At 45.3% G+C, this 16517-nt stretch overlaps 1 protein-coding gene across 3 annotated transcripts in view; it reads right to left on the bottom strand.

The window, feature by feature from the left end:
• Positions 1 to 2512: 2512 nt before the first annotated feature.
• LOC137384512 (1-aminocyclopropane-1-carboxylate synthase-like protein 1) overlaps positions 2513 to 16517 on the bottom strand; it is a 140725-nt gene continuing 126720 nt past the window's right edge. For 2 of the 3 annotated variants that reach the window (XM_068058660.1, XM_068058654.1), the window contains exon 14: positions 2513 to 4290. In XM_068058660.1, coding sequence (XP_067914761.1) covers positions 4073 to 4290 — 218 coding nt within the window. In that variant the 3' untranslated portion in view covers positions 2513 to 4072. The remainder of the gene's footprint in view (positions 4291 to 16517) is intronic. The other variant, XM_068058668.1, reaches the window with a different exon arrangement.

Raw genomic sequence — 16517 nt, 5'->3', positions numbered from 1 at the left:
GGGTTGGCCCACTCAAGGACAGAGAAGGGAATCTATGTGTGGAGCCAGAGGAAATGGGCGAGGTACTAAATGAGTACTTTGCATCAGTATTCACCAAGGAGAAGGACTTGGTGGATGATGAGCGTAGGGAAGGGAGTGTAGATAGTCTCAGTCATCTCATTATCAAAAAGGAGGAGGTGTTGGGTGTCTTGCAAAGCATTAAGGTAGATAAGTCCCCAGGGCCTGATGGGATCTACCCCAGAATACTGAGGGAGGCAAGGGAAGAAATTGCTGGGGCCTTGACAGAAATCTTTGCATCCTCATTGGCTACAGGTGAGATCCCAGAGGACTGGAGAATAGCCAATGTTGTTCCTTTGTTTAAGAAGGGTAGCAAGGATAATCCAGGAAATTATAGGCCGGTGAGCCTTACGTCAGTGGTAGGGAAATTATTAGAGAGGATTCTTCGGGACAGGATTTACTCCCATTTGGAAACAAATGGACTTATTAGCGAGAGGCAGCATGGTTTTGTGACGGGGAGGTCGTGTCTCACTAATTTGATTGAGTTTTTTGAGGAAGTGACGAAGATGATTGATGAAGGAAGGGCAGTGGATGTTATCTATATGGACTTCAGTAAAGCCTTTGACAAGGTCCCTCATGGCAGACTGATACAAAAGGTGAAGTCACATGGAATCAGAGGGGAGCTGGCAAGATGGCTACAGAACTGGCTCGGTCATAGAAGACAGAGGGTAGCAGTGGAAGGGTGCTTTTCTGAATGGAGGGATGTGACTAGTGGTGTTCCGCAGTGATCAGTGCTGGGTCCTTTACTGTTTGTAGTATATATAAATGATTTGGAGGAAAATGTAGCTGGTCTGATTAGTAAGTTTGCAGACGACACAAAGGTTGGTGGAGTTTATGTGATGAGGATTGTCAGAGGATACAGCAGGATATAGATCGGTTGGAGACTTGGGCGGAGAAATGGCAGATGGAGCTTAATCCGGACAAATGTGAGGTAATGCATTTTGGAAGGTCTAATGCAGGTGGAAAGTATACAGTAAATGGCAGAACCCTTAGGAGTATTGACAGGCAGAGAGATCTGGGCGTACAGGTCCACAGGTCACTGAAAGTGGCAACGCAAGTGGATAAGGTAGTCAAGAAGGCATACGGCATGCTTGCCTTCATCGGTCGGGGCATAGAGTATAAAAATAGGCAAGTCATGCTGCAGCTGAACAGAACTTTAGTTAGGCCACACTTAGAATATTGCGTGCAATTCCGGTCGCCACACTACCAGAAGGACGTGGAGGCTTTAGAGAGGGTACAGAAGAGGTTTACCAGGATGTTGCCTGGTCTGGAGGGCATTAGCTCTGAGGAGAGGTTGGATAAACTCGGATTGTTTTCACTGGAAAGACGGAGGTGGAGGGGCGACATGATAGAGGTTTAATAAGTTATAAGCGGCATGGACAGAGTGGATAGTCAGAAGCTTTTTCCCAGGGTGGAAGAGTCAGTTACTAGGGGACATAGGTTTAAGGTGAGAGGGGCAAAGTTTAGAGGGGATGTGCGAGGCAAGTTCTTTACACAGAGGGTGGTGAGTGCCTGGAACTTGTTGCCGGGGTAGGTGGTGGAAGCAGGTACCATAGAGACGTTTAAGAGGCATCTTGACAAATACATGAATAGGATGGGAATAGAGGGATACGGTCCCCGGAAGTGCAGAAGGTTTTAGTTTAGACAGGCATCAAAATCAAGGCTTGGAGGGCCGAATGGCCTGTTCCTGTGCTGTACTGTTCTTTGTTCGTTCTTAGTTCTTTTGTTGAGGGAAAAAAAAAATTCACCCAGAGGGTGGTTGGAATCTGGAATGCACTGCCTGAAGAGGTGGTAGAGGCAGGAACCCTCACAACATTTAAGAAATATTTAGATGAGCACTTGAAACGCCATAACATACAAGGCTACGGGCCAAGTGCTGGAAAATGGGATGAGAATAGCTAGGTGTTTGATGGCCAGCACAGACACGATGGGCCGAAGGGCCTGTTTCTTTGCTGTATAACTCTGTGACTCTATACAAATACTGTGGCTGCAAGGGCAGGTCATAGGCTGGGAATTCGGCAGCAAGTAACTCACCTCCGAACTCCCCAATCCATTATCTACAAGGCACACGTCAGGAGTGTGATGGAGTATGCTCCACTTGCCTGGATGAGTGCAGCTTCCAACAACACTCAAGAAGCTCATCACCATCCAGGTTAAAGCTGCCCAATTGATCAGAATACATCCATCACCTTAAACATTGCCAGTGATGCCCTTTTTTAAAAAAAAAAGCTGTTCAGTTGGTTGGCATCTGCAACAGTGCAAACTCTGCAACTTCCGTATAAAGAGCTCATCTAACGGCCCTACTTGTCCCATATTTGTGAAAGAAATAATTTGGAATTCTATCGAATACAAACAAGTTTCAATACAACCTTTTCAACAGGTTAAAAAAGTTATTTTAATTATTAATCATTTAAAATACAAATGTATTAATTCAGAAAATAATGCTGAACAGGAGGTTCTGCTTTGTTTCAATTCACATTATTTCCGTATCCCCACTGCACGCACCACTGAAAGTGAAAAATGTATAATTCAAAAAGGAGGTAAATCAAAACATCTTAAAATTTCTAAACCACTATTCCCTTCCATAATTACAAATAAATCAAACTCAACTTCACTGTTTACATCAGTAACACCTTGTTCAGAAAAGGGTGTAAAGATAAGCCCAGCAATTACAGGCCAGTCAGTTTAACTACGGTGGTGGGGAAACTTCGAGTATCAATAATTCGGGACACAATTAATAGTCACATGGACAAATGCGGGTTAATTAAGGAAAGCCAGCATGTATTTCTTAAGGGAAAATCATGTTTAACTAATTTGCTGGAGTTTTTTGAAGAGGTAACAGAGAGAGTTGATGAGGATAATGCTGTTTATATGGTGTACATGGACTTCCAAAAGGCATTTGATACAGTACTGCACAACAGACTTGTGTGCAAAATTATAGTTTATGGAATAAAAGAGACAGTCGCAACATAGATACCAAATTGGCTGAGTGATAGGAAACAGGAGTCGTGGTTAATGGATGTTTTTCAGACTGGAAGAAAGTTTGTATTGGACTTCCTCAGGGGTCAGTGTTGAGACCCTTGCTTTTCTTGATATATATTAATGACCTAGACCTTGGTGTACAGGGCATAATTTCAAAGTTTGCAGATGATACATACGAATTAGGAGCAGGAATAGGCCACTTGCCCCATCCAGCCTGCTCCGCCATTCAGTAAGTTCATGGCTGAACTGATTACTCCACATTTCCACCTAGCCCCGATAACATGCCACCCCCTTGTTTATCAAGAATCTATCTAGCTCTGCCTTAAAAATATTCAAAGCCTCTGCTTCCACCGCCTTTTGAGGAACAGAATTCCAAAGACTCACAACCCTCAGAGAGAATTTCTCCTCATCGGTGTCTTAAATGGACGACCCCTTATTTTTAAACAGTGACCCCTAGTTCTAGATTCTCCCACAAGGGAAAAAATCTTTCCACATCCACCTTGTCAAGACCCTCAGGATCTTATAGTTTCAATCAAGTCCTTTCAATCACTAAGTGAATTGCTCATTCGGAGAGCCAGTTCAGACACAATGAGCTGAATGGCCTCCTTCTGTGCTGTAACAATTCTGTGATTCTGTGAACACTGGGTGTATTTTCCTGTAATGCTATTTTCACACTGGCATTAACCAGTTGAAAATAAATAGCCTGATACTTTTGTAACAACAATGCTGATGGGAAAATATACACCATTGTGTTGAGTTACTCTGACCAAAAATGCTTGTGAGTATTGACATTTATTGCCATCATGCCAATTTGGTTCCACCAATCAATAACTTAGCACATGTTGCATGCTACCTGCAATAGACCCTAAGCAAATAATACTCTAATTGTTCAGTGATGGGACAAAAACACCTTGAGCTATTCTTTCACAGAAAGCTTTTCAGTTACATCAAGAAAGCACATGCATTTGCTTTCATTCTAAACCAAATTTTATCAGAGCATACAGTTAACTTATTAATGCATATAGGCAATCCCTTATCTTGTTGCAGAAAAGAAAGCGGTCATATTAACAATTGCGTTCCTTTGTGCATGAGCTTCTGATGTTATTTGTAACAATTCTACTCCATCATCTGAAGAATCGCTGTCTGAATATATCCCGACAGAACCCACAGATGGAGCCACCTCCTTCTGATCATCAATAGGAATTGCTTCTGACGCATAAGCCTGTAATATAATCTTTAGCCTCTGAATCCCTGCGAATTAGAAAAGCCTAAAATTAGTTTCAACTTTTGTCAGGGAACCTACATATTCGATGTCTCTAAATATGATCCTTTATTTACCAAAGGATCCTCAAAACAAAGGTAGCAAGTCAGGGCTGGGAAATTATAAGCCCATTAGCTTGACCTCAGTTATAGGAAAGTTGTTTAAAAGGATCATTGGAGGCACTCCGTATGCTAGTTTGACAAAGAAAGGGTTACTGGGGTTTCACAACTTAGCTTCTGGAAAAGGTGCTAATTTTGTTTAAACCAAACTGTTTGAATTCTTTGTGGAGGTTACTTGGTCAATGGTTGAAGATGGCCCTTTAGGCATTATGGCCTAGAAATTGGATCGTGCCTGGTTTGTGTGCGCAGTAACAGCACAGTGCATGCTGCATGCATCAGTGAGGATAGCAGGTGGATCATGGTAAATTAGTCCACTTGATTCATTTGGTTATTACTGGCTAGCTGCAGTATCCAATTAAGATTAGCTAACTTACCTTTCAGGTTGCAGCCTCCAATCGCCCCTTTAAAAAAACACTGATTTGACTACCAAGAGCCTGAAAGAACTGACTGCAGCATGCAATCAAATTTTGCAAAGGCGGCCTTAAACAGGTTCTCGTCGCCCTATCTTCATATGAAGTATGTTTCAGACACACGCCCTGGACACCTACACAACAGCCTTTACTAATATGGCAAGTGGCGCACCTCTGTTGTGGAATGAGCAGTGCCAGCTTCCCATTATATTGCGACCATTAGATATCTGTTTTAGACCTATAAAGCGGGCACAGCGTGAACAAATTTCTAGGCCTATGTATTTCTATTTTGTAAAAGATTAGACAAAGTTCCACACAATAGATACTATACAAGAGTCCTACAGTATTACAAGGTAAATCCTGGGCAGAATATGGAATTGGTTATATTCTCGTAGACAGAGTATTGTCATGAATGGCAGTGACTCTGCGTGGAGGCCAGCTACGATTGAAGTCAAGCAGGATGGCAGGGCACAGCCTCAGATTAAGGGGTCAATCATTTAGGACTGAGATGAGGAGCAATTTCTTCACTCAGATGGTTATGACTCATTGCAATTCTCTACCCAGAGGGTTGTGGCGCTCCATCACTGAATATATTCAAAGGCTGAGATAGATAGATTTTTGATCTCTCAGGGAATCAAGGAATATGGGATGGTGGAGGGAAAGTGTTAATGTGCAAGATCAGCCATGATCGCATTAAATGGCGAAGCAGGCTGATGGGGCCAAATGGTCTACACCTGTTCTTATTTCTTAGGTTTCTTATTTTAATATGGCATTATGCATGTAGGTAGGGCTAAGGACAAGGATTTGTATACCCTGCTGGATTCTGAATTGAAGTATGTTGAGTGGGAAAGAGACCTAAAAGGTAAAGAGCATGAAGTCTCCAGTTTCACAACCAGTAGCAAGAGGCTACAGGTAAAGCCAAGTATCATGATGTATAGTGAGCATGGTCCAATATAAAATGAAAAGCACCATAGTGCCCTTGAGCTAGACCTCGGTTGGGTCCCATCCAAAATACTGTGTTCCATTCTTCTCCCCTCATATAGTGGGCGATATAGAGGCCCTGGAAAAGGTTCAGAAGAGAGCCACAAAATTATAAATACCTAGTTTTAAAAACCTTTGTTATCACAATGGCTCAAAAATTCAGGCCTTTTTACTTTAGAACAGCAGAGACTTCAGGATAATTTGACTGAAGTATTTAAAATGAAGGGACTAAACTGTATTGGTGTGGACAGATTATTTGCATTAGATTGCATTAGGGCGGCACAGTGGCGCAGTGGTTAGCACTGCAGCCTCACAGCTCCAGCGACCCGGGTTCGATTCTGGGTACTGCTTGTGTGGAGTTTGCAAGTTCTCCCTGCGTCTGCGTGGGTTTTCTCCGGGTGCTCCGGTTTCCTCCCACAAGCCAAAAGACTTGCAGGTTGGTAGGTAAATTGACCATTATAAAATTGTCAGTAGTATAGGTAGGTGGTAGGGAAATATAGGGACAGGTGGGGATATTTGGTAGGAATATGGGATTAGTGTAGGATTAGTATAAATGGGTGGTTGATGGTCGGCACAGACTCGGTGGGCCGAAGGGCCTGTTTCAGTGCTGTATCTCTAATCTAAAAAAAATCTAATCATAAATTAGAGAAAAAGAGGTATACAATTCATGTAAGCATTGAACTGGGTTGAGGTTTTCTTACTGCCGCGAGTCACAGACCTTTATAATAAGTTAACTGTTAATGCAGTGAGTGTAGATGTGTTCCTTGTGTTCAAAAGGGAGCTGGATGAATTACTGGAGGAAGATGATAACACTATGTATAAAAGATGAGTGGGATGTTGAGTGATGTACCAAATCGTCATCATGAGAACACTGTGCCCAGTTTTGGTCTCCTCACATGACGGGTGATGTTGAAGCTTCGGAAAGGGTGCAGGCCACTAAACTAATTGCCAGGTTAATGCATCCTAGTTACCAGGATAGGTTAAATCTGATGGAATTCTACATTTTAGAGAAATGTAGAGAAATCTACATTTGGAGCTGATCTTCGAGGTTTACAAGATGATGATGGGAACAGACTGTGTTTGAGTTGACAGCTTGTTCAAATTAAATAAGTTAGATAGAATTAGAATTAGAACATTACAGCGCAGTACAGGCCCTTCGGCCCTCGATGTTGCGCCGACCTGTGAAACCATCTGACCTACACTATTCCATTTTCATCCATATGTCTATCCAATGACCACTTAAATGCCCTTAAAGTTGGCAAGTCTACTACTGTTGCAGGCAGGGCGTTCCACGCCCCTACTACTCTCTGAGTAAAGAAACTACCTCTACCATCTGTCCTATATCTATCACCCCTCAACTTAAAGCTATGTCCCCTCGTGTTTGCCATAGGACCAGGGTATCATAATTTTAAGTTATAAAAGGCCAGATCTAGCTTAGATTTGTCAGTAAGTGGTTCTTTTCCCAGAGAAAGGTGGAGCCGATTCGCTAAATTCCTTCAAGTGAGAGCTGGGCCTGTTTCTGGCTAGAGCAGAGATCACCTCTTACAAAAGGTAGATACTGCATAGAATGATCAGGGCCAGAGCAATTTCCGAGATTTATTCTCCCAAATTGGCCTGTGTTTTTTAATTTGTTTTTTGTTCTTTTACCCAGGAGATCATATAGTTTTGGGTGGGGTGGAAAACGCATATATAGTATTACACAAGGTATCACAATTATGTAGGACCGGCTGGATGGATTAGAGGGCCTTTTGCTGTCCATCACTGTTGATATGTTTGTTTCTCCTGAAGCATCAAGAATTATGTTGCTTAGTTGCAAGAACAACTGAATGAGGCAGACTGAATCGACCAACTAGTCTTTTTATGTTCATCTTTTTCATATGCTCCTAAATCACCAATTAGAACACGAGTGAATGCCACAGACCACTTAACTCACTGCCTAGTACACTATTTAATGTCAGCTGACAATGGTAATAACTTGCATTTATATAGCATTTTTAACATAGAAAAACGCCCCAATATGTTTCACAAAAGCCAAGTCAGAACAAAATGAATGCCAAACCAAAGATTAAGGAGCTAATTTTAAAGGTGAGTCTTGAAGGAGGGAGGAGAGTGGAGAAGCAGAGAGGTTTAGGGAGGGAATTTCAGAACTGTTGTAAAGCAAAGTTCTCGGAGATAGGGAAAGGTGAGGTGATGGAGAGATTTGAACACAATTATGAAAATTGGTGATGAGGGAGGGTGATGAGGCAGAGGTCATGGTACATGTTGGTACATGTTGGTACATGTAGGTAGAAAAAGGGATGAGGTCTTGCATCAAGAATTCAGGGAGTTAGGCAGCAGACTAAAAAGCAGGACCTCTCGTGTTGTAATCTCTGGATTACTCCCAGTGCCACGTGCTAGCGAGTATAGAAAAAGGAGAATAGCACAGATGAATGCGTGGCTTAAGAGTTGGTGCAGGAGGGAGGGTTTTAGATTCCTGGACCACTGGGACCGTTTCTGGGGAAGATGGGACCTGTACAAGCGGGACGGTCTACATCTGAACCAGAGTGGGACTAACATCCTTGCTGGCGTTTGCTAGTGCTGTTGGGAAGAGTTTAAACTAATTTGGCAGGGGGAGGGGATGCAGACTCCTAGCAGAATAGGGACACAGCTAAACACAGGAAAGCGAACAAGTCAGAGGGAATACAGCGGAAGTAAGTTTCAAGGGAGTAAGACCAGGATGGAAGGCCTCTACTTTAATGCCAGGAGTATTGCAGGTAAAACGGATGAGTTAAGGGCAAGGATTGACATGTGGAATTGTGATACAGTAGCCATCACGGAGACATGGTTGAGGGAGGGGCAGGACTGGCAGCTCAATACCCCGGGATATAGAATCTTCAGGCGAGACAGGGGGTAAAAGAGGAGGTGGCATTGCAATATTAGTTAAGGAGTCAATTACTGCAGTAAGGAGAGATGATATCTTGGAGGGGGCATCAAATGAAGCTTTATGGGTAGAGTTTAAAATAAAAAAGGGACAGCCACATTGCTAGGTGTTTAGTCTAGACCCCCAGATGGTCAGCAGGAAATTGAGGAGCAAATATGTGCGCAATTTGCAGAGGTGTGTAAAAATAATAGGGTAATTATATTAGGTGATTTCAACTTTCCCAACATTAATTGGGATAGTCATCGTGTTAAGGAGTGGAGCTTTTAAAATGTATACAAAGGAGAGCTTTTTAGCTCAATATGTAGAGGATCCAACAAGGGAGGGTGCAGTGCTGGACCTAATTCTGGGGAATGAAGCCGGACAAGTGGTTGATGTGTTGGTGGGGGTGCATTTTGGTGATAGCGACCACAACATGGTACAATTTAAGCTTGTTATGGAGAAAGAAATAGACAAGTTGCAAAAAAAGGTTTTGGATTGGGGGAGAGCGAATTTTAGTAAAATAAGGCAAGATTTGGCCAAGGTAGACTGGAAAGTTACTTGTCGGGAAATCTACAGAAGAGCAGTGGGGGGGCATTCAAAAAGGAAATGGGGAGGGTACAGGCCCAACATATTCCCTCTGGGGTAATAGGTAGGAGCAACAAGTCCAGAGAACCATGGATGACCAAAAATATTCAGAGTATGATGAGAAGGAAAAGAGAGGCTTTTAGCAAATACAAGGAGCGCAAACCAATGGAAGCATTAGTGGAGTACAGAAAGTGCAGGATGGAGCTTAAGAAAGCAATTAGGAGAGCAAAGAGGGATTATGAGAAAGCCCTGGCTGGTAAAAGTAGGGAAAATCCCAAGATATTCTATAAGTATATCAATGGAAAAAGGATAACCAGGGAAAGAATAGGACCCATTAGGGACCAAGGGGAGAATTTGTGGGTGGAGCCAGAAGACATTGGTAGGGTGTTGAACGAATACTTCATATCTGTCTTCACCCAAGAGAATGAGGATGTAGATATGGAACTTAGAGAGAGAGAGACTGTGAGGTTCTTGAGTAAATTGTCATAGGGAGTGACAAGGTATTGGAGGTTTTGGAAGGCTTAAAAGTGGACAAATCTCCAGGTCCGGACGATTTGTGTCCCAGGATGCTGTGGGAGGCAAGGGTGGAGATTGCAGGGGCTCTGACCCAAATGTTTAATTCCTCTCTGACCACGGGGGGAGGTGCCAGAGGACTGGAGAACAGCTAATGTGGTCCCACTACTTAAGAAAGGTTGTAGAGATAAGCCAGGGAACTACAGACCAGTGACTCTCATGTCAGTGGTAGGGAAACTATTGGAGAAAATTCTGAAGGAGAGAATCTATCTACACTTGGAGAGGCAAAATTTGATTAGGAATAGTCAGCATGGCTTTGTCAGAGGGAGGTCATGCCTAACAAATTTGATTGAATTTTTTGAGCATGTGACCAGGTGTGTAGATGAGTGTAGTGCAGTTGATGTAGTTTACATGGATTTCAACAAAGCCTTTGACAAGGTCCCACATGAGAGACTTATCAAGAAAGCAAATGCACATGGGATACAAGGTAACTTGATAAGGTGGATTCAAAATTGGCTTAGCTGTAGGAGACAGAGAGTGATGACAGACGGCTGTTTTAGTGACTGGAAGCCAGTGTCCAGTGGCGTACCACAGGGATCTGTGCTGGGTCCCCTATTGTTTGTCATTTATATAAACTATGTGGGGGGTAGGATCAGTAAGTTCGTGGATGACACAAAGATTGGCCGAGTGGTTAACAGTGAGGTGGAGTGTCTTAGGTTACAGGAAGATATAGACGGGATGGTCAAATGGGCAGAAAAGTGGCAGATGGAATTTAACGCTGACAAGTGTGAGGTGATACACTTTGGAAGGAGTAATGTGACAAGGAAGTATTCAATGAATGGCCTGACACCGGGAAGTTCCGAGGAACAAAAGGATCTTGCCGTGTTTGTCCATAGATCTCGGATGGTAGAAGGGCAGGTTAATCGGGTGGTGAAAAAGGCATATGGGACACTTGCCTTTATCAATCAAGGCATAGATTACAAAAGCAGGGAGGACATGTTGGAGTTGTACAGAACTTTGGTAAGGCCACAGCTAGAGTACTGTGTGCAATTCTGGTCGCCACATTATAGGAAGGATGTGATTGCATTGGAGGGGCTATGAAGAGAGGTTGGATAGGCTTGGGTTGTTTTCACTGCAGCAGAGAAGACTGAGGGGTGACCTGATCGAGGTGTACAAGATTATGAGGGGCATGGACAGGGTGGATAGGGAGCAGCTGTTCCCCTTAGTTGAAGTGTCAGTTACGAGGGGTCACAAGTTTAAGGTGAGGAGCAGGAGGTTTAAGGGGGATTTGAGGAAGAACTTTGTTACCCAGAGGGTGGTGACAGTCTGGAATGCCCTGCCTGGGAGGGTGGTAGAAGCAGGTTGCCTCACATCCTTTAAAAAGTACCTGGTTGAGCACTTGGCGCATTCAAGGCTATGGGCCAAGTGCTGGCAAATGGGATTAGGCAGACAGGTCAGGTGTCTTTAATGCATCGGTGCAGACTCGATGGGCCAAAGGGCCTCTTCTGCACTGTATTATTCTGTGATTCTGAGATATTGAAAATTTCAATGGAACCAGCATCCACGGCATTTTGGGATGAGAGTTCCAGATTTCCACAAACATTTGTGTCACAAAACAAAAGCTACCCACTTTCTAATTTTAAAGGTTGAGCCTTCTTGTTCTGGATTTCCCCACCAAAAGAATCAGATTCTCTGTATCTACTCTATTGAATTCCTTTATCTTTTGAACACCACGATTAGATCATTCTCAACCTCTTAAGCACAAAGCAATATAAGCCATGTTTATGTAACATATGCTGACAATTTAACCCTTAAAGTTCCAGTAATTAGGAAGACAGAGAGCATCCTTTGTAAGCATGGTGCACTGCCTTCCTGGTGTCAACTTGAGCGACATCCCGAACTACCTTGAAAGGATACTGGAGAGGGAGGATCCAAGTCATTGTGATCTATGTTGGGACCAACAACATAGGGAAGAGTAGCAAGAAGTCCTGTTTGGATAGTAACAAGAACTAGGAGCTAAGTTAAAGAACTGAATGGGCGGCGCAGTGGTTAGCACCGCAGCCTCACAACTCCAGGGACCCGGGTTCGATTCTGGGTACTGCCTGTGCGGAGTTTGCAAGTTCTCCCTGTGTCTGCATGGGTTTTCGCCGGGTGCTCCGGTTTCCTCCCACATCCAAAGACTTGCAGGTGATAGGTAAATTGGCCGTTGTAAATTGCCCCTAGTGTCGGTAGGTGGTAGGGAATATGGGATTACTGTAGGGTTAGTATAAATGGGTGGTTGTTGATCCGCACAGACTCGGTGGGCTGAAGGGCCTGTTTCAGTGCTGTATCTCTAAATAAAAATAAATAACTGAACCTCAAAGGTTATAACTCAGAGTTGTCCAACATACGCCCACGGGCCGAGATCTGACTCGCCGAAGGTTTCCAACCAGCCTGCGGGGGGAAACTGTACCCGGGCCGTTCATCATTCTCGCCAGGGGTCCATGACTGGAGATGGGAAATTTCCCATTGTTTTCTTCTTGCAGACTAGCCTTTTTAAAAACATCATGCAGTCAATCTCACAGCTTACAGCTGACGGAGCAGGAACGCCCTTCTGAACTTCAGACAGATTCGGGTTTTCTGGCTTTTTTTTTTTTAAAGCCCGCCGGAAAACCCCGGATCTGTCTGAAGTTGGGAAGCGCATTCCTGCTTCAGCAGCTGTCAGCTGTGCAACAGACAGCGTGACGTTTTTAAACAAACTGAAAAACCACAAAGCTGCTGTGCTAAGGCCACCCGCTCCTTGCAATTGTTAGAGAGAGAGAGAGGGGAACCCGGGGGGGGGGGGAGGGGCGGTGGAAACAAAGAGAGATAGAGAGGGGGGGGACGCGGAGGGGGTGGGGGGGACATGGAGGGGGGGAGACAGAGATGGGGGGACAGGGCGGAAAGAGAAGGGGGTGACATAGAGTGAGAGATAGGGATGGAGAGAGGCGGGAGGGGAGAGAGGGGGGGGGAAAGAGAGAGAGAGAGAGAGAGAGAGAGAGAGGGAGGGACAGAGAGAGAGAGAGAGAGGGAGGGACAGAGAGAGAGAGCGGGGGACCGAGAAGGGCAGAAAGATAGAGAGAGAGAGGGATGCGGGCACAGATAAAGGGGGGGGGAGGGGGCACACAGAGAGAAAGAGGGGTCGGGGGGACAAAGAGAGCGAGGACGACACGGGGGGGAGGAACAACACAAAGAGGAAGAACAGAAGCAGACAGAGACAGAGAGAAAGATCAAAATCACTCCTGACAGATGGATATCTATCCAGAATACTCTGCATTGCTACAAGTGTGCAGGCAGACATTGACTACTTGTGCAAGCAAAGAAATGCCAGGTATCGCACTAAATCAGTGTCCAACATAGTAATGAGAAGGTAAGTCAATAAATTAAGCTTCTCATTTAAAGATTCTTCACAAAAATGCATGTGTTGTTGTTTTGATTACTAGTAGATACCTTTTTAATGCTTTTGTGCTGAATTTTACCAGCCCCTCGACGCCGCAGGTCGCGGTGCGGGGGCCGGTAAAATTCTGCAGGGAGAGGCGCCTGACGTCGAGAATGGGGCGGCACAGTGGCGCAGTGGTTAGCACCGCAGCCGCACAGCTCCAGCGACCCGGGTTCAATTCCAGGTACTGCCTGTGTGGAGTTTGCAAGTTCTCCCTGTGTCTGCGTGGGTTTCCTCCGGACTTGCAGGTTGATAGGTAAATTGGCCATTATAAATTACCCCGAGGATAGGTAGGTGGTAGGGAAATATAGGGACAGGTGGGGATGTGGTAGGAATATGGAATTAGTGTAGGATTAGTATAAATGGGTGGTTGATGGTCGGCACACACTCGGTGGGCCGAAGGGCCTGTTTCAGTGCTGTATCTCTAAAAAAAAAAAAAATGGCTCGCTGCATATTAACGGTGGGGGCCTCAGTGGGCACCCCTCCACCCCGCCTAGTGGCGGGTCCTTCATCACCATATGCAAATGAACGCTAAGATGTAAATGTACTTACCTGCAGGTGGCAGCCGTCCCACGCCGATTTTACGGCCGCCTTTTGTGCTCTATGCGCCGAAAACTTGGTGGAGAGGGGGAATTAGAATTAGAATTAGAACATTACAGCGCAGTACAGGCCCTTCGGCCCTCGATGTTGCGCCGACCTGTGAAACCATCTGACCTACACTATTCCATTTTCATCCATATGTCTATCCAATGACCACTTAAATGCCCTTAAAGTTGGCGCATCTACTACCCTTTCTATGAGATATCCCTGACTCTCTGAACTCCAGCAAATATAATCCTAACCGACTCAATCTCTCCTCAAATGTCAGTCCCACTATCCCAAGAATCAGTCTGGTAAACCTTCGCTGCACTCCCTCGATAGCAAGAACATCCTTCCTCAGATAAGCAGACCAAAACTGCACACAATATTCCAGTGTGGCCTCACCAAGGCCCTGTATAATTGCAGCAAGACATCCCTGTACGCGAATCCTCTCGCTATGAAGGCCAACATACCATTTGCCTTTTTTACTGCCTGTTGCGCCTGCACGCTTACCTTCAGCGACTGGTGTACAAGAATACCCAGGTCTCGCTGCATATTCCCCTCTCTCAGTTTATAGCCATTCAGATAATAATCTGCCTTCCTGTTTTTGCTACCAAAGTGGATAACCTCACATTTATCCACATCATACTGCATCTGCTATGCAATTGTCCACTCATTCAGCTTGTCCAAATCACCCTGAAGCCTCTCTGCATCCTCCTCACAACTCACCCTCCCACCCAGTTTTGTGTCAACTGCAAATTTGGAGAGATTACATATAGTTCCCTGGGTGAGAATGTATTCTGGGTGGAACACTTCAACGTCCATCACCAAGAGTGGCTCGATAACACCACTACTGAATGAGCTGGCTGAGTCCCAAGGGACATAGCTACTAGACTGATAAAAATTTCAGGGCGAGAGGGATGGACGAGCAGGGAAATCAATTTCAATTGGATGTGGGGATGGTGGGAAGGGGTTATAGGCCAACTGTTAGAAGTTTAGAGGGGTAAGGTTCGGGATGGAACAAGGCATGTGTTGGTCATTTCGGGCATTGAAATGACCACTGCCGGGGTGGTGGGGGGGGGGGGGGGGCGGGGGTGTTGGCAAAGGGCCATCGACATCTTACTTACTTTTTAATAAAAATTCAACACTTCTGCACTTTTAAAAATTAAAAGCAATTCTAAGGGCTTAAAGCCCTTTAAAAATGGTGCCGGCGCTGTGCGGTGGTGCCGGGCGCCGTTGCTGGTGAAGCGGAAGCCACCCCTGCACGTCATTGGGGGCAGCCGCTCCGCCTCCACTATTTAAATGAGCCCCCACGCAAAATATCACGGGGTCTCCTCGGCAGATTAGGGAAATGACCATGTGACTGAAGGAGTGGTGTGGGAAAGCAGCGTTCCATTTCATGGACAAGAAGGAAATGTATCATTGGGATGGGTTCCACCTTAACCGGGATAGAACCAGGGTACTAGCAAAAAGGGCAAATAAGGCGGTCACAAGGATTTTAAAATTGTAAATGGGGGAGGGGGGAGCAGTTTCAGGTGGAATAGGTAGTATAAATAATGGTTCAAAAACAAACAAAAGGGAAGAGTAGAGTAACAGTCAGAAATTGTGTTTTAGGCATTATAGATAAAAAGAAAACCAAAAAATGTAATTTAACCAGGTGAGAGAAATAAGAAATGTGTGAGTAAAACATTACAGCAAAAGCTCAGGTTATGGCGTGTGGCCCAAATCAGCATTCTTTACACAAACATATGAGGCTGAATTTTACACCGCCCCAGCGGGTCGGTTGGTGGCTTGGGGGCAGTGTAAAATTGAGTGGTAGGCTCCAGGAGTCCTACCTGCCCCGCTCCCGGTCAACTTTACGGCCGTCGGGCTGGGGGTGGGGGGGGTTGCTGGGGGAGGGGGACGGCCTGCCCGCCCGAGATCAATCAACAGCAACAGCTGCCGGCCTTTCTGTGCCCGGGGGGGTGGGAGCGGGGGGGGCATGGCAGTCGGGCACAGGGTGCCCGATTGAGGGCCGCCCCTGCCTCCCAACCCACCCACAGGACCCAAATCGCCTCCCCTTCCCCCTGCCCCCAAACGACCACTCCAGCCTCACCAGGGAAGGACCGAACTGCCTGGTGAGGCATGCCCAACTTACCTTCACTCGTGGGTCCATCTGATCGGCTGGGCTGCAGTCCCAGCAGTGCCACCGGCCCGCTGATTGGCTGGCAGCTCAGAGGTGGGACCTCCTCCCTCAAGTGGAAGTCTTGCCTCGGGACAATTGAAGCCCAGGGACCCGGTGGCAAATTCCCATCCACCTAAAATCCAGCCCATGGGGTATAAGCGCAAACTGAATGAACTGGAGGCACAAATTCAGCTTGGAGGTTATGACATGGAAGTCATTAGTGCGGCATAGCTGAAAGATGGTCAGGATTGAGAACTAAATATAACCAGGTGATAAAGTCTATAGGAAAGATAGGGAAAATATAAGGGGAGGCGTATCGTTCAAAGATGATGTTACAGTCAAGTGAGGAGGGTTTGAAGGGCTTCCCTCTTTTCCCTCTCCTTGTTTAACCACGACAGGTTTAATTCTTTCTTAAAGTGAATGTACTAGCCAATCAGTAGCTGTTTAATTACTTACTTGCTATGATCATAACAAGAACGAGTCGGACAGGTTGTTTTCTTGTACCTAATT

The sequence above is a fragment of the Heterodontus francisci genome, chromosome 2, assembly GCF_036365525.1.
Source record: "Heterodontus francisci isolate sHetFra1 chromosome 2, sHetFra1.hap1, whole genome shotgun sequence".
NCBI classification, from domain to species: Eukaryota; Metazoa; Chordata; class Chondrichthyes; order Heterodontiformes; family Heterodontidae; genus Heterodontus; species Heterodontus francisci.
The sequence above is the reverse complement of the archived record's forward strand: the minus strand, read 5'-3'. Positions and strand labels throughout refer to the sequence as shown.